Here is a 16,302-nt window from a genome sequence, read left to right on the forward strand (position 1 = left end):
TCTACTTCCGAGACAAGAGTCCTGCACCCAAGTATTAACTCCCCAAGTTCCCCTTTGTGTGAAGCTGGGCTCTCTGTGGTTCCTGCCAGCAGGATGGCAAGTCATGGCTTCCTGTGGGACTTGGGCCTTGCCAGTGGCCAGCAGCCAAGCAGGTCTGTGCTGCGTCCCAGAACAATCCCTCAGTTTGTTTGAGGAGGGGGTGTGAGTAGATCCCGCGTCTGCAGGCTCATCATTTCGGTGAGCTCCTGGGTTTGATTTTATATCTGACCTGGCCTTGCTAGTCTCCCCTCAGTGTGGCACCTGAGGTCTCTCTGACTTTCTTCTGTTAGTCTAGGACACGGATGACTCCGTTCTGCTCCTGTTTCTTCGTTCTTCATGGCGTGACTCAGATTGGAAGGACATGGTTCCTCTATGTGTCCCTGGCTGTCCTGGAGTTCACTGTGTAGACCAGGCTAGCCTCAAACTCTCAGAGATCCACCTCTGTCTCCAGAGTGCCAGGATTAAAGGCATGTACTACCATGCTTGGTGCGTCTGTGCTTAAGACAATTACTCTATTTAAAAAAATCAATTACATTAGAGAGAGAGAGAAAGAATGAGAGAGAGAGAGAGAGAGAGAGAGAGAGAGAGAGAGAGAGAGAGAGAGAGAGAATGAGAATGTGGCAGAGGGCACTTTGGACACATCCTTCCACCACGTGGATCCCAGGGATTGATCTTGGGTCATCAGGTTTGGCAGCAGGCTCCTTTATCAACACTGGGGAGCCATCTTGCTTGCCAGAGATAAATATTTCTTGATGTTAAGGTGTTTCATTTGTAATGGAACCTCTTGCATGCCCAAGAAGTTAAACACATGCTTTATTTTAAAAGTCACACCTTGACCCTCTGAAAGGGATTCGAGTTTAGCCAAGAATGTCCATTGACAGGATGAGAGAAGATGGAAACTTGAGGGTGGTTCCTATTCCAGCTCCTCTCTGCCTTCTCAGCATACCCTGTGGTGGCCCCCAGCATGGCCCAGACCCCTGAGTAAGGGAGGCTAGTCTTCTCGCCATGGACTGGTTCTTTTCTGCCGGAAGAGTCCGACGGTTCATTCTGGAACTCCTGGCTGCCCTCCTCTGGTTGGAGCCGAGGCAGATGATGGGTGTGTTGGGTATTTGCAGGATCCACGAGAAGGAGTCGGCAGTGGTGTGCCCCGTGATCGATGTGATTGACTGGAACACCTTCGAGTACCTGGGCAACTCAGGGGAGCCCCAGATTGGAGGCTTTGACTGGAGACTAGTGTTCACGTGGCACGTGGTCCCCCAGCGAGAGCGGGAGTTGATGCGATCTCCAATCGATGTCATCAGGTCTGCCTTCCCGGCCACTCATCTCAGAGCGCATCCTAAGGGAGGGCTGGCTGTTGACTTCCAGTCCCTACCTATGGTTTCTCCAGAGCGTTTTTCTTATTTAGTATCTTTGCTACATAAATAGATTTAATATTGCTATCTTTCAGCTGACTGATTGAAATTTTAATTGAGGACATATGTATAAGCTGTAATTTTCATTTTCCCCTCTGTCTTCTAATATTTTTAAAGCACAGGGATTCCCCCCTCCACCCCGCCATTGTTATTCGTGTCAAAGGGTAGGGTCGCATTCCCTTCCTGTTCTACCCTCCCTGCCCTTGCCCCTGCCTTGCAGAGCTCTAGGTGGCCTTCACTGAAGTGTGTCACACGCAGGGGACTTGAACTATCTGTGAACTTCAAGGCAGGGACCGCGGGGTGTGCCTGTGCCTCCAGGCTCAGCCTGGCACAGGGCACAAAGCGTGAGTTCAGGTGTGCTACGGATGAATGCATGAGAGGGCTCAGCTTCCCGGGGCATAGGCCTCGGGTGGGGAGGTAGTGTAGCCATTCATGAGGGCTTTCTACCTCTTCCATTGAATATGGGTACCACTTTTCTTTTCTAGGTCTCCAACAATGGCTGGGGGGCTGTTTGCTGTGAGTAAGAGATATTTTGAGTATCTAGGGTCTTATGATACAGGCATGGAAGTCTGGGGAGGAGAAAACCTCGAATTCTCCTTCAGGGTAAGTAGTCCTGTTTCTGCTTAGACTCATCCCTGTTCCATATTCTCCCCATCTCTCTCTCTGTCTCCCTCCCTCCCTCCCTCTCTTCCTCCCTCCCTCCCTCCCTCCCTCCCGCCCGCCTTTATTCCCCCCCCCCCCAGTCTCTCACCTTGGTCTCCCTCCACAGTGTTGGTATTCCCCGTTATTCTGTAAGACAGTACACATATGTCTCATCAACATGCTTGGCTAGATGTGTACTTTTACCCTTCCATAAGGCAAACCGGAAGGGACATCACAAGTGGAGGGGGAAACTAATACTCTGAGTGGGACTGTGACTTATACATGGTCACTCGGAGTCGGTGGCAGAGCTTGGACTGAGATACCCAGTGCCAGAGTCCTGCGCCCACCTGGAGCTGCTGTCTGGCCAGCTGTGTAGGAGGCAGCCTCTGTGTGTGGCACACCTGATAACTTCAGGGAACCGTCTAAGAATGGCAGGGTCACAGGTTCCCATAGAAAGTCAGATGTGATCGATTTAGGTCCAGGCATGGCTGTCTGCAGCAGGCCTGGCTGCCGTCCTGGAGCCCTCCACAGGGCCCTGGTGCCTCAGCGATTCCCTCAGCAGCAGCATCTTACATGTCTAAGAATCAAGCTCCGATTTTTAGGAATGTTTTGTGTTGTTCTGCTCCCTTGAAAATGGCTAACTGAGAAGAATTTGGCCTCCTCCCTCCCCTAACACGCACACCCTATATTATAAACACCAGATGTTGGTTCAAATTGTCTCTGGGAAAAGGAGGCCCCAAATGACCCTGCCTGCTGAGTTTTGGGTGTAATTCTAATGATTTTCTGCCTCTTCCCTAGGTGTCAGGATACCCTGCCTCTTCTAGAAGCTTCCTCTCTACCTTTCCAACCTCTCTTCTTCCTTGCTGCTTTCTTCTCTCCTGTGGTGCCAGGTAATGAAGATATGTCTGACCCGCCGAGAAAGTGTGTCGCCGGCAAGGTCTCTCCGGCCCTCCCGGGTCAAGTGCATGAACTTTATTGCCTGGGCTTTGGGGTTCTTGACTCCTGTGGCTTGTCTGTCCCGGGCATGCTTTCTTGCTCTTTCCCTTGTTGTCAAGTGCAGGCTGGCAAGCAGCCTCTGTCCCTGTGAAGGCTGAGCACCTTGGTGGCTGCCGCCTCCTGGCTGCCCTCCCTTGTGGACCAGCAGCTATTCCTCGCCTACCGTGTGGCCTCTCTCCTCTCCCTTACAGATCTGGCAGTGTGGTGGCACTCTGGAAACACACCCCTGCTCGCATGTGGGCCACGTGTTCCCCAAGCAAGCTCCCTATTCGCGCAGCAAGGCCCTGGCCAACAGTGTCCGAGCTGCGGAAGTGTGGATGGACGAGTTTAAAGAACTCTACTACCACCGCAATCCCCGGGCCCGCCTGGTGAGTCTCTCCCCACGTGGGCACCACCTGTCTCCTGGGAACCAAGGCCCATGGTCCGGCTTCTCCAGCAAAGTCAATCTGGTTCTAAGAACAGGGGCCAACTGGGCCATTCTGATATAGCGTGGGAAAACCTAGTCTTCATTCATGCTAATACCCAGTTGATTCTCACTGTCCACAGAGCCATGCAAATCCTGAACCAGTGATTCCATGCCATTGCTCCTAGCACAGTTAGGTTCCTGTGAGACTCAGACATAACAGCTTTGCCAGCCAGTTGGGACTGTTGTTATGTGTATTTCTGTTTCAGGGCACTTAATTTATTATATATCGTTGGTTCATCAGCACTGACCTCATGGCCAAGGGCACTGTAACTGGTGTCTGAACAGCTCTTACATAACAAGCATTTTCCCTGTGAGACATATCACAGCCTTCTTTTACCTTTATTTATTGATATGTGCATGTATGTGTGTCCCCATGTGAATGTATGTTCATGTGTATGTGTGTGTTTATGCTTAGGTGCATGCATGCATGGTGCAGTACATGTGTTGCGATCAGAGGACGGCTCTGGGGAGTTGCTTCTCTCCTGCTATCATGTGGGTTCCAGGAATTGAACTCATGGTGTCAGGCTTGGTGGCAAGTGCCCTTAATAGCTGAACCATATCGTTAGCCCCACATCACTTTCTTAGATTTAGGAATGCAAGACACACTGATTGTGGGGTCAGTGTTGATGACTGGTAAAGTCAGCAACACATGGTGAAAAACAAGGTCCCAATAGATCGTGGGAAAGACACACGTGTACAGTGTGAGAGCAGAACAGGAAGGCGGAGCATGGCCCTGTTAGATCTTCCCGGAAGCATATGTGCCGGATGAGTTGAAGTTTATGAATGTCTCTGACTGTGAAAGCACACGGTTGCAAACCAATCTTGGCCTGCAGGTGAATTTGCAAGTACAGAACCAAAGAATATCCAGGCTTGACTGTGCTGGCATAGCCAGTCCGGGCTGTGTCGTGCCATCTGTTGGCCGTGGTGCAGGTGTCCTGGCTTCCCTCTTTGTAACTGGCGTGGTTGGGTCCATGTTATTCTTCCATAGCTGCATTGCTGCCCCCATGGACTCCAACCACACTAAGCTGAGCTGAGCCCACATACTGATGGGAGGCATTGTGAGAGTGAGCCAGCGTCTCCCCTTAGACACATAGCTCGGGGGGCAGCTTATGCCTCTGGCCTCATTCTGCCCTTGCCTTAGGGACATGTGGATTTGCCCTTTGCTCCCCACAAGGCTTTGGGCCCATTCCTCTATACCAGCAAACTCTCTAAGTCAGATGCCAGCTTTGCACTGCAGAGGGCCACTTGGCGACACAAGGAAGTCTTCTCCAAGACATCTGTCCTGGCCCTTGATAGAAATTTCTCCTGAGGCCTCCCAGCAGCCCTGCAGGGTAGCTACCAAGTCCTCATTTGATAGACGAAAAATCTGAAGCCCAGGGGGTGGGGGAAGAGGAGGAAGAAGGGAGGGGGGAGACTGAGAAACTGGAGGAACCTACCAAAGGCCTGCTAGCTTACAGGAGGTGGCAGCAGGACTGGGGCCTGCGTGTTCCAGGGTGCCTCTCTCTCAGCTCTACTGAACTCAGGAGCCAACAGTCCAATCTCCTACATGGTCCTGTGCCTCAGGGACTCCACGGTCATTTGCCTCAGCTTCCTCTGTCTTGTCTAGTGCAGCAGAGTAAAACACCTGTTCCTCACTGCCACCCATCCAGGAACTCGAGGTCGCTGTTCTCAAAGTGCACCCTGCTCCACACAAGAATGTGAGAGGAATGTTGAGTGCACTGTGGGCTCAGTGCCTGGTGCGCTGTGTTTGAAGATGGGTTTTGGTCAAAGCTAGGGCGCAGTGACTCATTAAAGAAAGGACTTTCAGGAGCAGTGAGATGGCTCAGTGGATAAAAAGGGGCTTGCCACCAAGTCAAAAGACCCGAGTTCAGTCCCCGGGATCCACATGGTGGAAGGAAAGAACTGGCTGTCACACACTGTCCTCTCGTCTCCGCATGCACACCATGGCATTTGCACACACGCTCACACAGAGTAAATTCAACATTGCTTTAAAAAGAACGGGGGAGTAGAAATTGGAAGTGTGACACCCAGACACTTGCTGCCCTTCCTTGGTGTCACTTGTCCGTCTTCAAAAGGGTGACACATTAGAGCAAGGACATTCATATCTCAGTCCTCACTGTTGTTCCTGTGAAAAGTTGCTGTGCCCCATGGTGGCAGGCTTTACTTACAGAGGGTTTGCCTGTGAAGTCAAACTTTCAGAAGCTTGCTTGCCCAAGCATTGATCTCCCACTAATAAGTGTACTTGTGATAATACCTAGGACCCATGTCTGTGTCTGTGAGTGAATACTCAGATATCAATGATAAGGAGGGCACAGCCTAAGCCATGGCATTCTTCTGGTTGGGCATGAGGATGGACCGTGGTCACAGAGTCCACAATGGCGCATGGTCCAGGATGCTGATGCAGGCTTTGCGTTTGGCTCGCAAGCTCTGACAGTATAACAGTCTCTTCTGCTTGTTGCATGTGATGTGACTGTCCCTGTTCTAATGTGCTATCTAAGGCTGACACGTGATCCTCCCCAAAAGGACAATAAGTATCTGGGTTCCTTCATATTTCTGTCCCCTGGGTCTTTCTTTTCAAAGTCAACTCCATGTAATTAGTTTCGCTGCAAGCGTGTGTGAACAGGCCGTGGCATGCATATGGAGTTTGGGGGACAATGTGTGGTGTTCCGTTTTCTCCTCACAAACCAAGCACTATGACTGCTTGAACAGTCTGTGCCCAGCACCCAGCTTAGTGACATCAGGCAGGATGGCTCCGGGGCCCTGGGGAATCAACCATTCTGTTTTCTCAGGAACCCTTTGGGGACGTGACGGAGAGGAAGAAGCTTCGGGCCAAGCTCCAGTGTAAAGACTTCCGGTGGTTCCTGGAGACGGTGTACCCAGAACTTCACGTGCCAGAGGACAGGCCTGGCTTCTTCGGGATGGTAAGCGGTGAGCCGTGGCGAGTTGGCTGTTGCCCCATCTTGGGTCTGAAGAATGATCCTGGGAGAGAAAATCCCCATCTGTGGGGACCACAGACCTCCTCCATCCCAGCCCTCTGGTGTGATGGTGCATTGTCTTTTCCTTTCCCCTTGAGCATCGAATGTCAGGACTGGGAATTGGCAAGGATGAGCTACCCTTTGTCGTTGTTTAATAGGTGGGGTGTTGTGGTGCATGTGGAGATCAAGGAAGGGCTCTCAGGAGTGGTTTCTCTTCTGTAATTTTGTGGGGTCTGGAGATCAAATTCAGGTCATTAGACCTGTGCGGAAATGCTGGTGCGCATTGAGCATCTCTCCAGTTAATAATTACTATTCGGGGGTGGGGAAGGTCTTAATTTTTGCTAGTATTTTCAGATTACTTTTAGTCTCAATGGCCCTGACTCGGCAGTCATTCCCAACCCGTAGGAACCACAGAAGCAATCGCGGAGGCACAAGTCTCCCTTCCAGTACTTCTGAAAACCTCCAAGAAATGTTTACGGAACAAGGCCAACTAAGACAAGAGTCTTGCTTTTGCTGGGAGGCAGACGATCTCATGTGGGCTTCTCCACTGTTGCTTGTCTGAAGAGCTGGGGTTTTATTTTGGATAACCGCAAAGCCAGGTTTTAGTGTTCTGTTTTCCATATGAAAATGTTCAAATGTACCAACCCCCGGAAATGAGGAGTCTTGTCCCTGCGATTCTCGAATATTCAAGACTCCATTCCTCCTGCTCCCTCCCCCTTCACCCCGCCTTGTCCCGCCACTGGTGTTTTTGTCTATTGGGTCAGACCCCAGGTGCCATGTCTTTCACGCCTGTGCATTTGGGTGTGCATCTTTGTAAATGTGGCCCCATCTTAGGAATTAGACCATTACCATGGCCCACCATCGAGCCACTAAGCCTCGCTGCTGTTTACACTGCCATCATAATGCCCGCTTCTCCAGTTTCTGAGGATGCTCTTGGGGTGGCTGCAGGTTCTAGTGGGACTCCCCACACTAGGTTGGACGGTCACGTCTCGCTTCAGAAATCTCCGTTAGCCCGAGCCACACCTCCGCATTTCCTCATCATGACCTGCTTTTACCATGCTGAGAAAACAAACAAAAAACAGAAAACCAGGCTCGGTTGTCTGTGGAGTGTCCCACTCAAGGTGCAGTCTGTAAGCTGCAGCTCTCTCCTCCACCTCTCTTTACCAGAGAAGTGAGGTCATGACCCAGAGACATTTGGGCCAGGGCAGCGGTAAGGCTGTGGGCTGAGAACTAGAGATGTGAGTTTTCAGGCCAGGGGTTTGTCATCTTAAACTGGGGCCAAGTTCCCAGCTGTTGTCTACACGGGAGTGCATAATGACCAGAGAGAGCTAGACAAATGGGGAAGGGCTCATTTCGCCGGGGTCTCCCCATTAAAGTCACTTGGTGTGTAGAAATCCAGACCCAGGTTTCACCTTTGTGTCTTGTTTAGCTCCAGAACAAGGGACTCAAAGGGTACTGCCTTGACTATAACCCTCCCAATGAAAACCAAGTCGATGGCCACCAGGTCCTTCTGTACCTTTGCCATGGGATGGGGCAGAACCAGGTAGGTATGGGCCTCAAGGGGCAAGGGGCAAGCTTTGCCACTCTTCTTTATTTAAAAACAACTTTTTAATTGTATTTATTTACTTATTTACTTGTGTATGTGTGTGTGTCCGTGTGCCTACAGTGTGTGTGTGTGTGTGTGTGTGTGAGAGAGAGAGAGAGAGAGAGAGAGAGAGAGAGAGAGAGAGAGAGAGAGAGGGAAATCATGGCTAGATTCTGTTTTCTGCTACTACCATGTGGGTCCCAGGGAGAGAGCTCGACCATCAGATCCTTTACCAGCCGACCCATCTCACCAGCCCTCTGTGTGTTCTTCAGGAAATTAAATATTTGGGTTTGGTTGGTTTGTCTTTCCTGTTGGACTACAACTCAGTGGCAAAGCACTAGTCCAGCGTGTGGGACTTGCTGGTTTCCATCACCGTGGAGTCAGCGCTACAGAAAGAACCCAAGGGCGTGAGGTCTTATTCGGGCTCAGGGTTTCAGAGGGTTCAGCTCGTGGTGGCTTGGCCCTGGGTGTCTGGGCAGAACGTCGTGGTAACAGGAAAGCGAGGTGGGGAGAGCAGTTCACGTCATGGGGTCGGGAGAGAGAAAAGGAGAATGGTGGAGGGCAAGATGTGGTCCCAAGGACATCCCCCAAGCCTTGCTTCCTCCAGTGATGCCCCCTCTTCCTCTGCACCACCAGCCAGTGGTGCATCACTTTAGGAATCCATCCAAGTGTTATAATACAGAAAGTAGGGAGGGGTAGGGGACAAGCCCCAGAGGGACAACTGAGATGAACGTATGTTTTCTTCCCTCCTGTGTTGGCGTGAAAGCTGTGGGTTGTGTGCTATCGGTCGTTACAGCGCAGCTTAGTTATGTATATCTTGTCAGACGTCTTTTGAAGGTGTCCCTCCATGTTTCCTCTCGATCTTTGATGTGATGCTTTTATTATTGTCTAGTTAACTGGTTGTTTGCCTCTCTGTTTCCGTCATTGAAAGTAACTCTGTCATCAACTTGGATCAGAAAGAAGAAAATTAGATCCTTTCAATTTTTTTAAAGATCACGTGTGTGTGTGTGTGTGTGTGTGTGTGTGTGTGTGTGTGTGTGTACACGTATGTACGTGGGCATGCATAAGCCATGAAACAAGTGTGAAGTCAGAGGACAGCTTGTGAGAGTTGGTTCTCTCCTTTTACTTTGTGGGTTCTGGGGTTTGAACTCGGGTCACCAGGGTTGGTGGCAAGCACCTTTAACTGTGAGCCAGCTCCAGAATTAATTCTTAAATAAGATAGGTTTTGATGCATGGTGTATCAAAGCAGTGTTGGGAAGATTGCCTCAGGTGGGGCCCAGGTCGATCCTTCTGGTTGAAGTGCTGTGGGTCAGGCTGGGCAGAGAGGCTCAGTTTTAGGGTTTCTGAGGCCTAGAGCGGGAGAAGCCTAGGAAAGCAGGTTCATGTGCCAGAGTGGCTCACCACCAGGATGCAGAGGATGTGTTGGTTTGGGACTTGAGAGCTTCCCTGCTCTGGGGTCCCCAGACACCTGAAGATGGAGAGATGGAGACATAACATTTTTCTCTCACTCCTGTTGACCGTTTGACCATAAGCCTCCTTCTAGCCTGAACTTCCAAACTTCCATCACTCTGCCCACACCCCTCCCCCCCCCCCCGCCAGCCTTAGATTATTTGGGCTCTTCAATACTTAGTATCCTGCTCCTCCAAGCTAATGGTATCCATCTAGGACCCTCGGAGTTCAGGCCCATCTCACCCTGAATGGATGGAGAAGCATTGTACCATGTGCCTTGGAACCACCTGTATTAGAGGCAGGGGAAGCCGCCTTGTCAAAAGTATTAAGAAGTATAGCTTCTTGGGCCCTTGTGAGAGAGAAAGAACCCTTATTCCCACTATGCAGTGGGACCAGGGACCAGGATATTTCCCAGGTATTGTAGAGAGTTGCCAGGCACACCAGAGTACAAAAGGTTGCCTGGGATGAGAGACATCTTTTATGGGATGGGGTGAGGTGTTAAGCCAAGGACCTGGCCCACACTAATCAAATGCTCTACCACTAAGCTGTACCCCTTCCCCCAAATCTTCCAGGCCTTTTTAACAGCCATTTAAATGGAAGAGAAAGAGAGGGAGTCCAAGGAGAATTGGCTGCTCGAGGTTGCAGACAGCCTCTAAGACAGGTCCATTTTCTTTCCCACTAACAACCCACCCTCACTGTCTAGTAAATGGGTTGTGCAAGAGAGGAACGCTGTACTGCACTGACCAAGCACTGTGTTAGAGGCCAGTACAGCGCCCCAAGACACCTGGAGCCCTAACACGGTCATGGCGGTGGTGGGATGGGGTGGTGGTGGTCCAATCTACCTCACTATTCCCCCTAAATCAGTGGTTCTCAACCTTCCTAGTGTTGCGATCCTTCAGTACAGTTCCTCATGTTGGAACCCCAACCATACAATTATTTTCGTTGCTACTTCATAACTGTAATTGTGCTCACGTTGTGAATCGTGATGTGACTATCTGATATGCAGGTTGGGAACTGCTGCCCTAGGTGGTCTTGCTCAGGGCATCTTCTTCCACATCGCAAGGTAAACTGACACATGTTGGTCACCCTGTTGTTAGTTTTTCGAGTACACATCCCAGAAAGAAATACGCTACAACACCCGCCAGCCCGAGGCCTGCGTAGCTGTGGAGGAAGGGAAGGATGCCCTTGTCATGCACCTCTGCAAGGACACCGTCCCGGAGAATCAGGAATTCATCCTACACGAGGTCAGTGAGTGTGTAGCCCTCTGCCATCCCTCCAGGTCTGTAAGACAGCGTGGAAGCCAGGCGTGCTCTCTAGCCTGGTCCCAGTGGGCCTCAGACACTGGAAACCACACTCTGACACCTGGAGGGGACTGTAGGGTCAGTCTATGGCTTCTGGTGACAGTGGGGCTTTCTTCTCTTTCAATCACATGAGCTACAGCGGGTTGTAATAGAAAGCAGAGCGGTCACAGATGTATGGGAATGAGGTGGCGTTGTTAATTCAAGTGCCATAATGGTGTAAGTGCCGGGACTTAAGCTTAGACCCAAGCGTGAATCACCTGCTTCTCTGAGCCTCTTCACCCTCGCTCTGAAATGGGCTTGTTAATAACATCCCTGTCCTTCTCTGGAAGGACTCGGTGGGTTCCCAGGGCTTCCTGCCCTACAGAGACTCGTGGAGGTAACCAAGCAGACACTCTGGGATGGAGCTGGTTTTCCAGATACTGTTGACTGAGAGTTTGATGTCATTGCACACCTAGAAGGCACAGGCCCTCGGCCCATTTGCAGCAGGCTTGTGGTAAGACAAAGTGCTCGAGGAAAAAAAGTCCGAACAAAAATGAGTTATCTTTCAGTATCTATTCCCTACTGGCCTCAGGGGTAGACAGAGATTGCTCCACATTGCTCAAAATGGGTTGTTCTGAAATCCCACTCGAAGTCGAAATACGTAATAGTAAACAGTGGGGTTTGCAGGCTTCCTGGGAGAGCTGAGGCCTGCAGTGTTGCCTGTTTGACAGAAGAAAATAAGACCTGGGTATGGTAGCGACTCCTCTAATCCCAGCACTCAGGAAGCTGAGGCAGGAGGATTTTGAGCTCCAGACCGGCAAAGCCCTGATCCTCACACTCCACAGTCTGTTATCCTCGTCTCTTTTCATTTGGCATCCATAGTAAGCATTAGGAATTTCACTGAAGGGCTGGAGAGATGGCTCAGTAGATAAAGCACTTGTCATATGACCAAGAGGACAGGAGTTCAGATCTCCAGTACCCACATAAAGGACAAAGGGGTGTGACAGCCACATGGGAGGCAGCACTTGGGAGTCAGAGATAGGGGATCCCCAGAACAAGCTGACCAAGTTTAAATTGGTGAAGTTGGGATTCAGGAGGGACCCTGTCTCAAGCAAAGAAGATGGGGTGACACCATGTCTTCCTCTGGTCTCTGCATGCACATATGCCTATGAGTACACACACACACACACACACACACACACACCTACACACACACACACACCTACATCCACACACATGCACACTTGTGCATACACATATACACACACATACACTCACACAAATAATTTTACCTTAAAGTTCTGTGATCACTTAAGAAGTAAATTTGTATAGAAGGCTGGCCAGAGAGATGCTTTAGGGAGTTGCTTACTTTTAGCTTCCTCGGGAAGGTAGGTGGGATCCTGCAAGGGTTGGGGTTAGCAGCATCTTAGCTGTTGACTGGTCCTGTCCCCCAGAACTGGGAGGTTATGTGTTCTGTCAGGGCCTTTGTTAAATTCCTTACAGGGGTACAGCTTATACAACGAGAGGGAGGACAAGTTATACAGCAAAGAGAGACTCCCCATGCCCTAGGCAAGGGTGTGGAGAGAGAGACAGGGCCATTAAAGATGGCTACACCTTGTGAAACTGGGACCAGTAGAGAACCCACTGCCTCTCACGGAGGCTAGGAACAGGCAACCAGGTCACCAATCCAGCTGCAGACAAGTAAGGAGTATGGACAGGTCTCCTGACTCTATTAAAATGCTCAGGAGAAGGAAGCCATCAGGGATGGAGTTAGGTAATGAAGAGGCACAAGGGGAGGTAAATAAAGGATCTTGGTTGTGATTTTACTGAGCAAGCTAGAAGCGCTGACCCATCCTCTTGAGTAGCCAGCAGGTGGCGCTGTTTTGCGTGGCTGACACATTTCTGAAAGGCTAAAAATCGCTCCCTGGGATCTTCAAAACCTGCCTTGCAGGAGCCGAGGCTTTTCTGAGGAGTCACTAAGTCATCTTGAACATGCCACGTCTGTTGTCATTTGTAGGACGGCACTTTAGTTCACAAGCAGACCGGGAAATGCGTCAAAGCCGCACAGAAGGAGCTTGGCCAAGGCTTTGCCCCACTCTTGCGGGACTGCACCAACTCAGACAAACAGAAATGGTTCTTCAAGGAACACGTGTGACCATGCGTCGCCTTGTCAAGGAAGGAGCCCATCCTGGCCGCGGACTCTGCACCCAATGAGGTGTAGGAAGTACATAGTTGCCATTTGTGAATATGTTGGTCTTCATGAGAATGTGAATAAGCTTTGTACAGGCTTCGAAAACTTTAAAAATGTCTCCCAGTACCCTGTTTTCTAAGGGCAATCCTAAGAGTTTACCTTTGGTATTTGGAAAGGTTAATTGTGATATTTTTTTTTTCTATCAAGATGTGCCTTTCACAATGGTGCCTATTATTCTCACTAACCAAAAGGTAAATATTTTATTTTGGTACTTATGAAGATTCCCAGGTCGCACAAACAGATAATACCTCAAACGTCGAGTTAGCGTTTTCTCAGTGGGCTGAGATGGACACTAGAAACCTTGCATTGATTTCTTCCGGTGTAAGCTAGATGAGACGGTCTACACTTATAATATAATAAAGAATGCTTTTTGCGTACGTGTTGCTGCCACAGTCAAAACGATCGTCATGTTTATATTGACCCAAACAGACTAGCCAAATCTGAAATTTCAGAGAAACAATATGGCATACCAAGATCATCCGAACTTGAGAGTGTATTTCCAACAGATGCCTGGTGGGAGGGTGGCTGGTGACTTTCAGTCGTGCTTAGCCACTGTGACTTTAAGACATGTTTATGTCACCTGTCATTTTTATCACCCCAAAGTCCCGATGTCTGGATGATCCTAGATCAGCTCCCAGAGTTCGTCAACTTGGTATAGCCAGTAGAACGATTAAAAATACCATCAGTGAGCTCGGGGTGTAGGTCAGTTGTAGGGTGCCTGCCTAGCATGCACAAGGCCCTGTGTTCAATCCCCGGAACCCCATGCTTTTTAAAATAGGCTTGGTGGCACACCCCTTAATCCCAGCACTTAGGAAGTGGAGGTAGGAGGATCAGAAGTTCAAAGTTATCACCAGCTACACAGAGGGTTTGAGGTCAGCCTGGGCTACAGAAGACCCTGTCTGAAGAAAGCCTCAGTGAGAAGGCAGACTGCAGATCTTATTTTTGTCCCCGTCCATTGTAGAAACACACACACACACACACACGATTCCTTAAAAAGTGTCACCTCATGTCTCTAGCTCTTCTCTCAAGCAGTCTACCCTGAGGAGATCCTTCTAGAATGACGCTAACAGCTCCTCAGTAACAGATCTGCTTTGCCTGAATCCACCTCTGCACCTTAATTGCTCTGTACTTCCGGTTCATTGTGAATGAGATGAAGATCATGAACTGAGTTTGAGGCAGGGGATTAGCCGTTTGGGGCATGTGAGAGGGGCTCTGAGTTGTTAACTTTGATGCCCTCCCTGCCTTTTTTTTGGCATGTGTGTATAGTATGTGTATGTGCATGTTCACATATCTGGGGTACGTGTGTAGAGGTCAGTTTGCCGTCACGTGTCTTCCTTGATCATTCTCTGCAAATCATGCTGGCCAGGGTTTTCTGGGAAATCATCCTCGGATGCTCCCTCGTTCACGTCAAGCACCTTGTCCATTGGGCCATCCCACCCCTTTAAAGTCTCAGAACCATCCCATATAAGATGTGAAGCACCATGCGTGCAAGCAGGTGTTTGTTCAGAAAGCACACACAAAGTAATGCACTTGTTTTCTCTTTAAGGATTAGGCAGCTCTTGAGCAGGCGCGAGTGTGGGGTGGGGCCGCTCCTCGGCTCAGCTCTCAGGCTGAGGGCAGGGTGGGCCTGACCTTCCTCTGGTCCTGCTGTGGAGACTTAGCGGGTCAGGGGAGGGACCACTGTTTGCTTCCCCCTGCCTTCTATAGTGTGGAGGGTCAGGTGGCCTGGTGTAGGGGAACCCTCTTCCCAAGCACAGGGAAACAGTCTGGGTGGGCCAGACATGGAGCTGGCGTCCCCAACTGCACCCAGAGTGTGGGAGGCTGCACCTGCGTCTGTGCACATCATAGGCGTGGCAGCCAACTGGCCTGGCTTGAGTCAGCTCGCTGACTCCTTCCACCAGGAGCAGTGAGCTTAGTGCTTGGGAAGATCAGGAAAATAATCTCTTATTTTTGGACACATTACAGTATTTGAGGAGGTTTTCCCTGCCATGATGGGTGAAGGGTCTAGAAAAGGCCACACGGATGTGAGGTGGTTCCCCTAACAGTCTTGCCTTGGATTCCCGTCTCTCTGACAGCGGGCAGGTGCGGATGCCGTGCTGGTCTGCAGGGTTGCTGAGGCAGATTGCCTTGGGTCCTAGGATTCCGTTTCATCTTCCCCTTGGGCTCTCTCAGGAGAGTGTCACCCCTCGCCTGGCCCTGCTGTCACTCTGGGTGTTTGATAGTAGAGGGTTGCCATATGTTTTGCTTGGGTGACATCTGTATCCTGGAGGACAGCCTGATTCCCAAGTGAGCAAGTGCCCCTTTCACAGAATTTGTTTCTATTGGCAGATGACTGTAGCCCTTCTCTCCCTCGTGTCTAATATAATCTATCAAGATAGCAAGATAGCTGTTCTCTGGGAGAGCCTTGAGTTAGCATTAGGGGTGTCAGCTAGGATGCTGTCCATAGGGAGGAAAGCAAAATCACCTGAAAAGCAAGCAGCAGGTGGATCTGGAGCTGTGAGCCAGGCCTTGTATTAGTCAGGGTTCTGTGGAGACACAGAACTGATGGGATGAATCTATAGATAGTGAGAAAGGGGATTTGTCAGAGTGGCTCACAGGCTGTGGTCCCGCTAGTCCAACAGTGGCTGTCTACAAATGGAAGGTCCAAAATCCAGTAGCTGTTCAGTCCATGAGGCTGGATGTCTCTGTTAGTCTTCAGTATACACCAGGATCCCAAAGAAGTGGAATCTAATGCCAGTGAAGAAATGAGCTTGCCAGCGAGAGAGAGAACAAGCAGCCAAAGAGAACAAGCTTCCTTCTTCCACGTCCTTTATACAGGCTGTCACCAGAAGGTGTGGCACAGATTAAGAGTGGATCTTCACGCTTCAAAAGATCGGGATCAAAGGTGGGTCTTACCACTTTAAATGATAAAAAAAGAAAACTCTCAGGTGTGCCCAACCAATAGTTTTAGTTAATTTTAGATGTAGTTAAGTTGACAGTCAAGAATAGCCATGACAGGCCTTATGGGGCCAGCAAGAAGAGGGAGCTGTCACAGACATGCACAGTCAAGCAGGGAGTGGAAAGGAAATGTGGTATGGGGTCACTGGTGACCAAAGCCTTCACTGGAGTTCAGGGTGTTTCCGAGTTGAGGCACTATGTAAAGTCATGCTAGATAGCCGGTCTTCATAGTAGATCTGCAGTTTACACTGGTGTCAGTCAGGTGAGCCT

At 50.1% G+C, this 16,302-nt stretch overlaps 1 protein-coding gene across 1 annotated transcript in view; it reads left to right on the top strand.

The window, feature by feature from the left end:
* Positions 1 to 13,405, top strand: part of Galnt12 (polypeptide N-acetylgalactosaminyltransferase 12) — a 28,367-nt gene extending 14,962 nt beyond the window's left edge. The window contains exons 4-10 of the mRNA XM_038347994.1: positions 1,155 to 1,340; positions 1,937 to 2,054; positions 3,281 to 3,457; positions 6,345 to 6,476; positions 7,960 to 8,073; positions 10,662 to 10,808; positions 12,862 to 13,405. Coding sequence (XP_038203922.1) covers positions 1,155 to 1,340; positions 1,937 to 2,054; positions 3,281 to 3,457; positions 6,345 to 6,476; positions 7,960 to 8,073; positions 10,662 to 10,808; positions 12,862 to 12,999 — 1,012 coding nt within the window. The 3' untranslated portion in view covers positions 13,000 to 13,405. The remainder of the gene's footprint in view (positions 1 to 1,154; positions 1,341 to 1,936; positions 2,055 to 3,280; positions 3,458 to 6,344; positions 6,477 to 7,959; positions 8,074 to 10,661; positions 10,809 to 12,861) is intronic.
* The last annotated feature ends 2,897 nt before the right edge of the window (positions 13,406 to 16,302 follow it).

This window comes from Arvicola amphibius, chromosome 11 (genome assembly GCF_903992535.2).
Source record: "Arvicola amphibius chromosome 11, mArvAmp1.2, whole genome shotgun sequence".
Taxonomy (NCBI): domain Eukaryota; kingdom Metazoa; phylum Chordata; class Mammalia; order Rodentia; family Cricetidae; genus Arvicola; species Arvicola amphibius.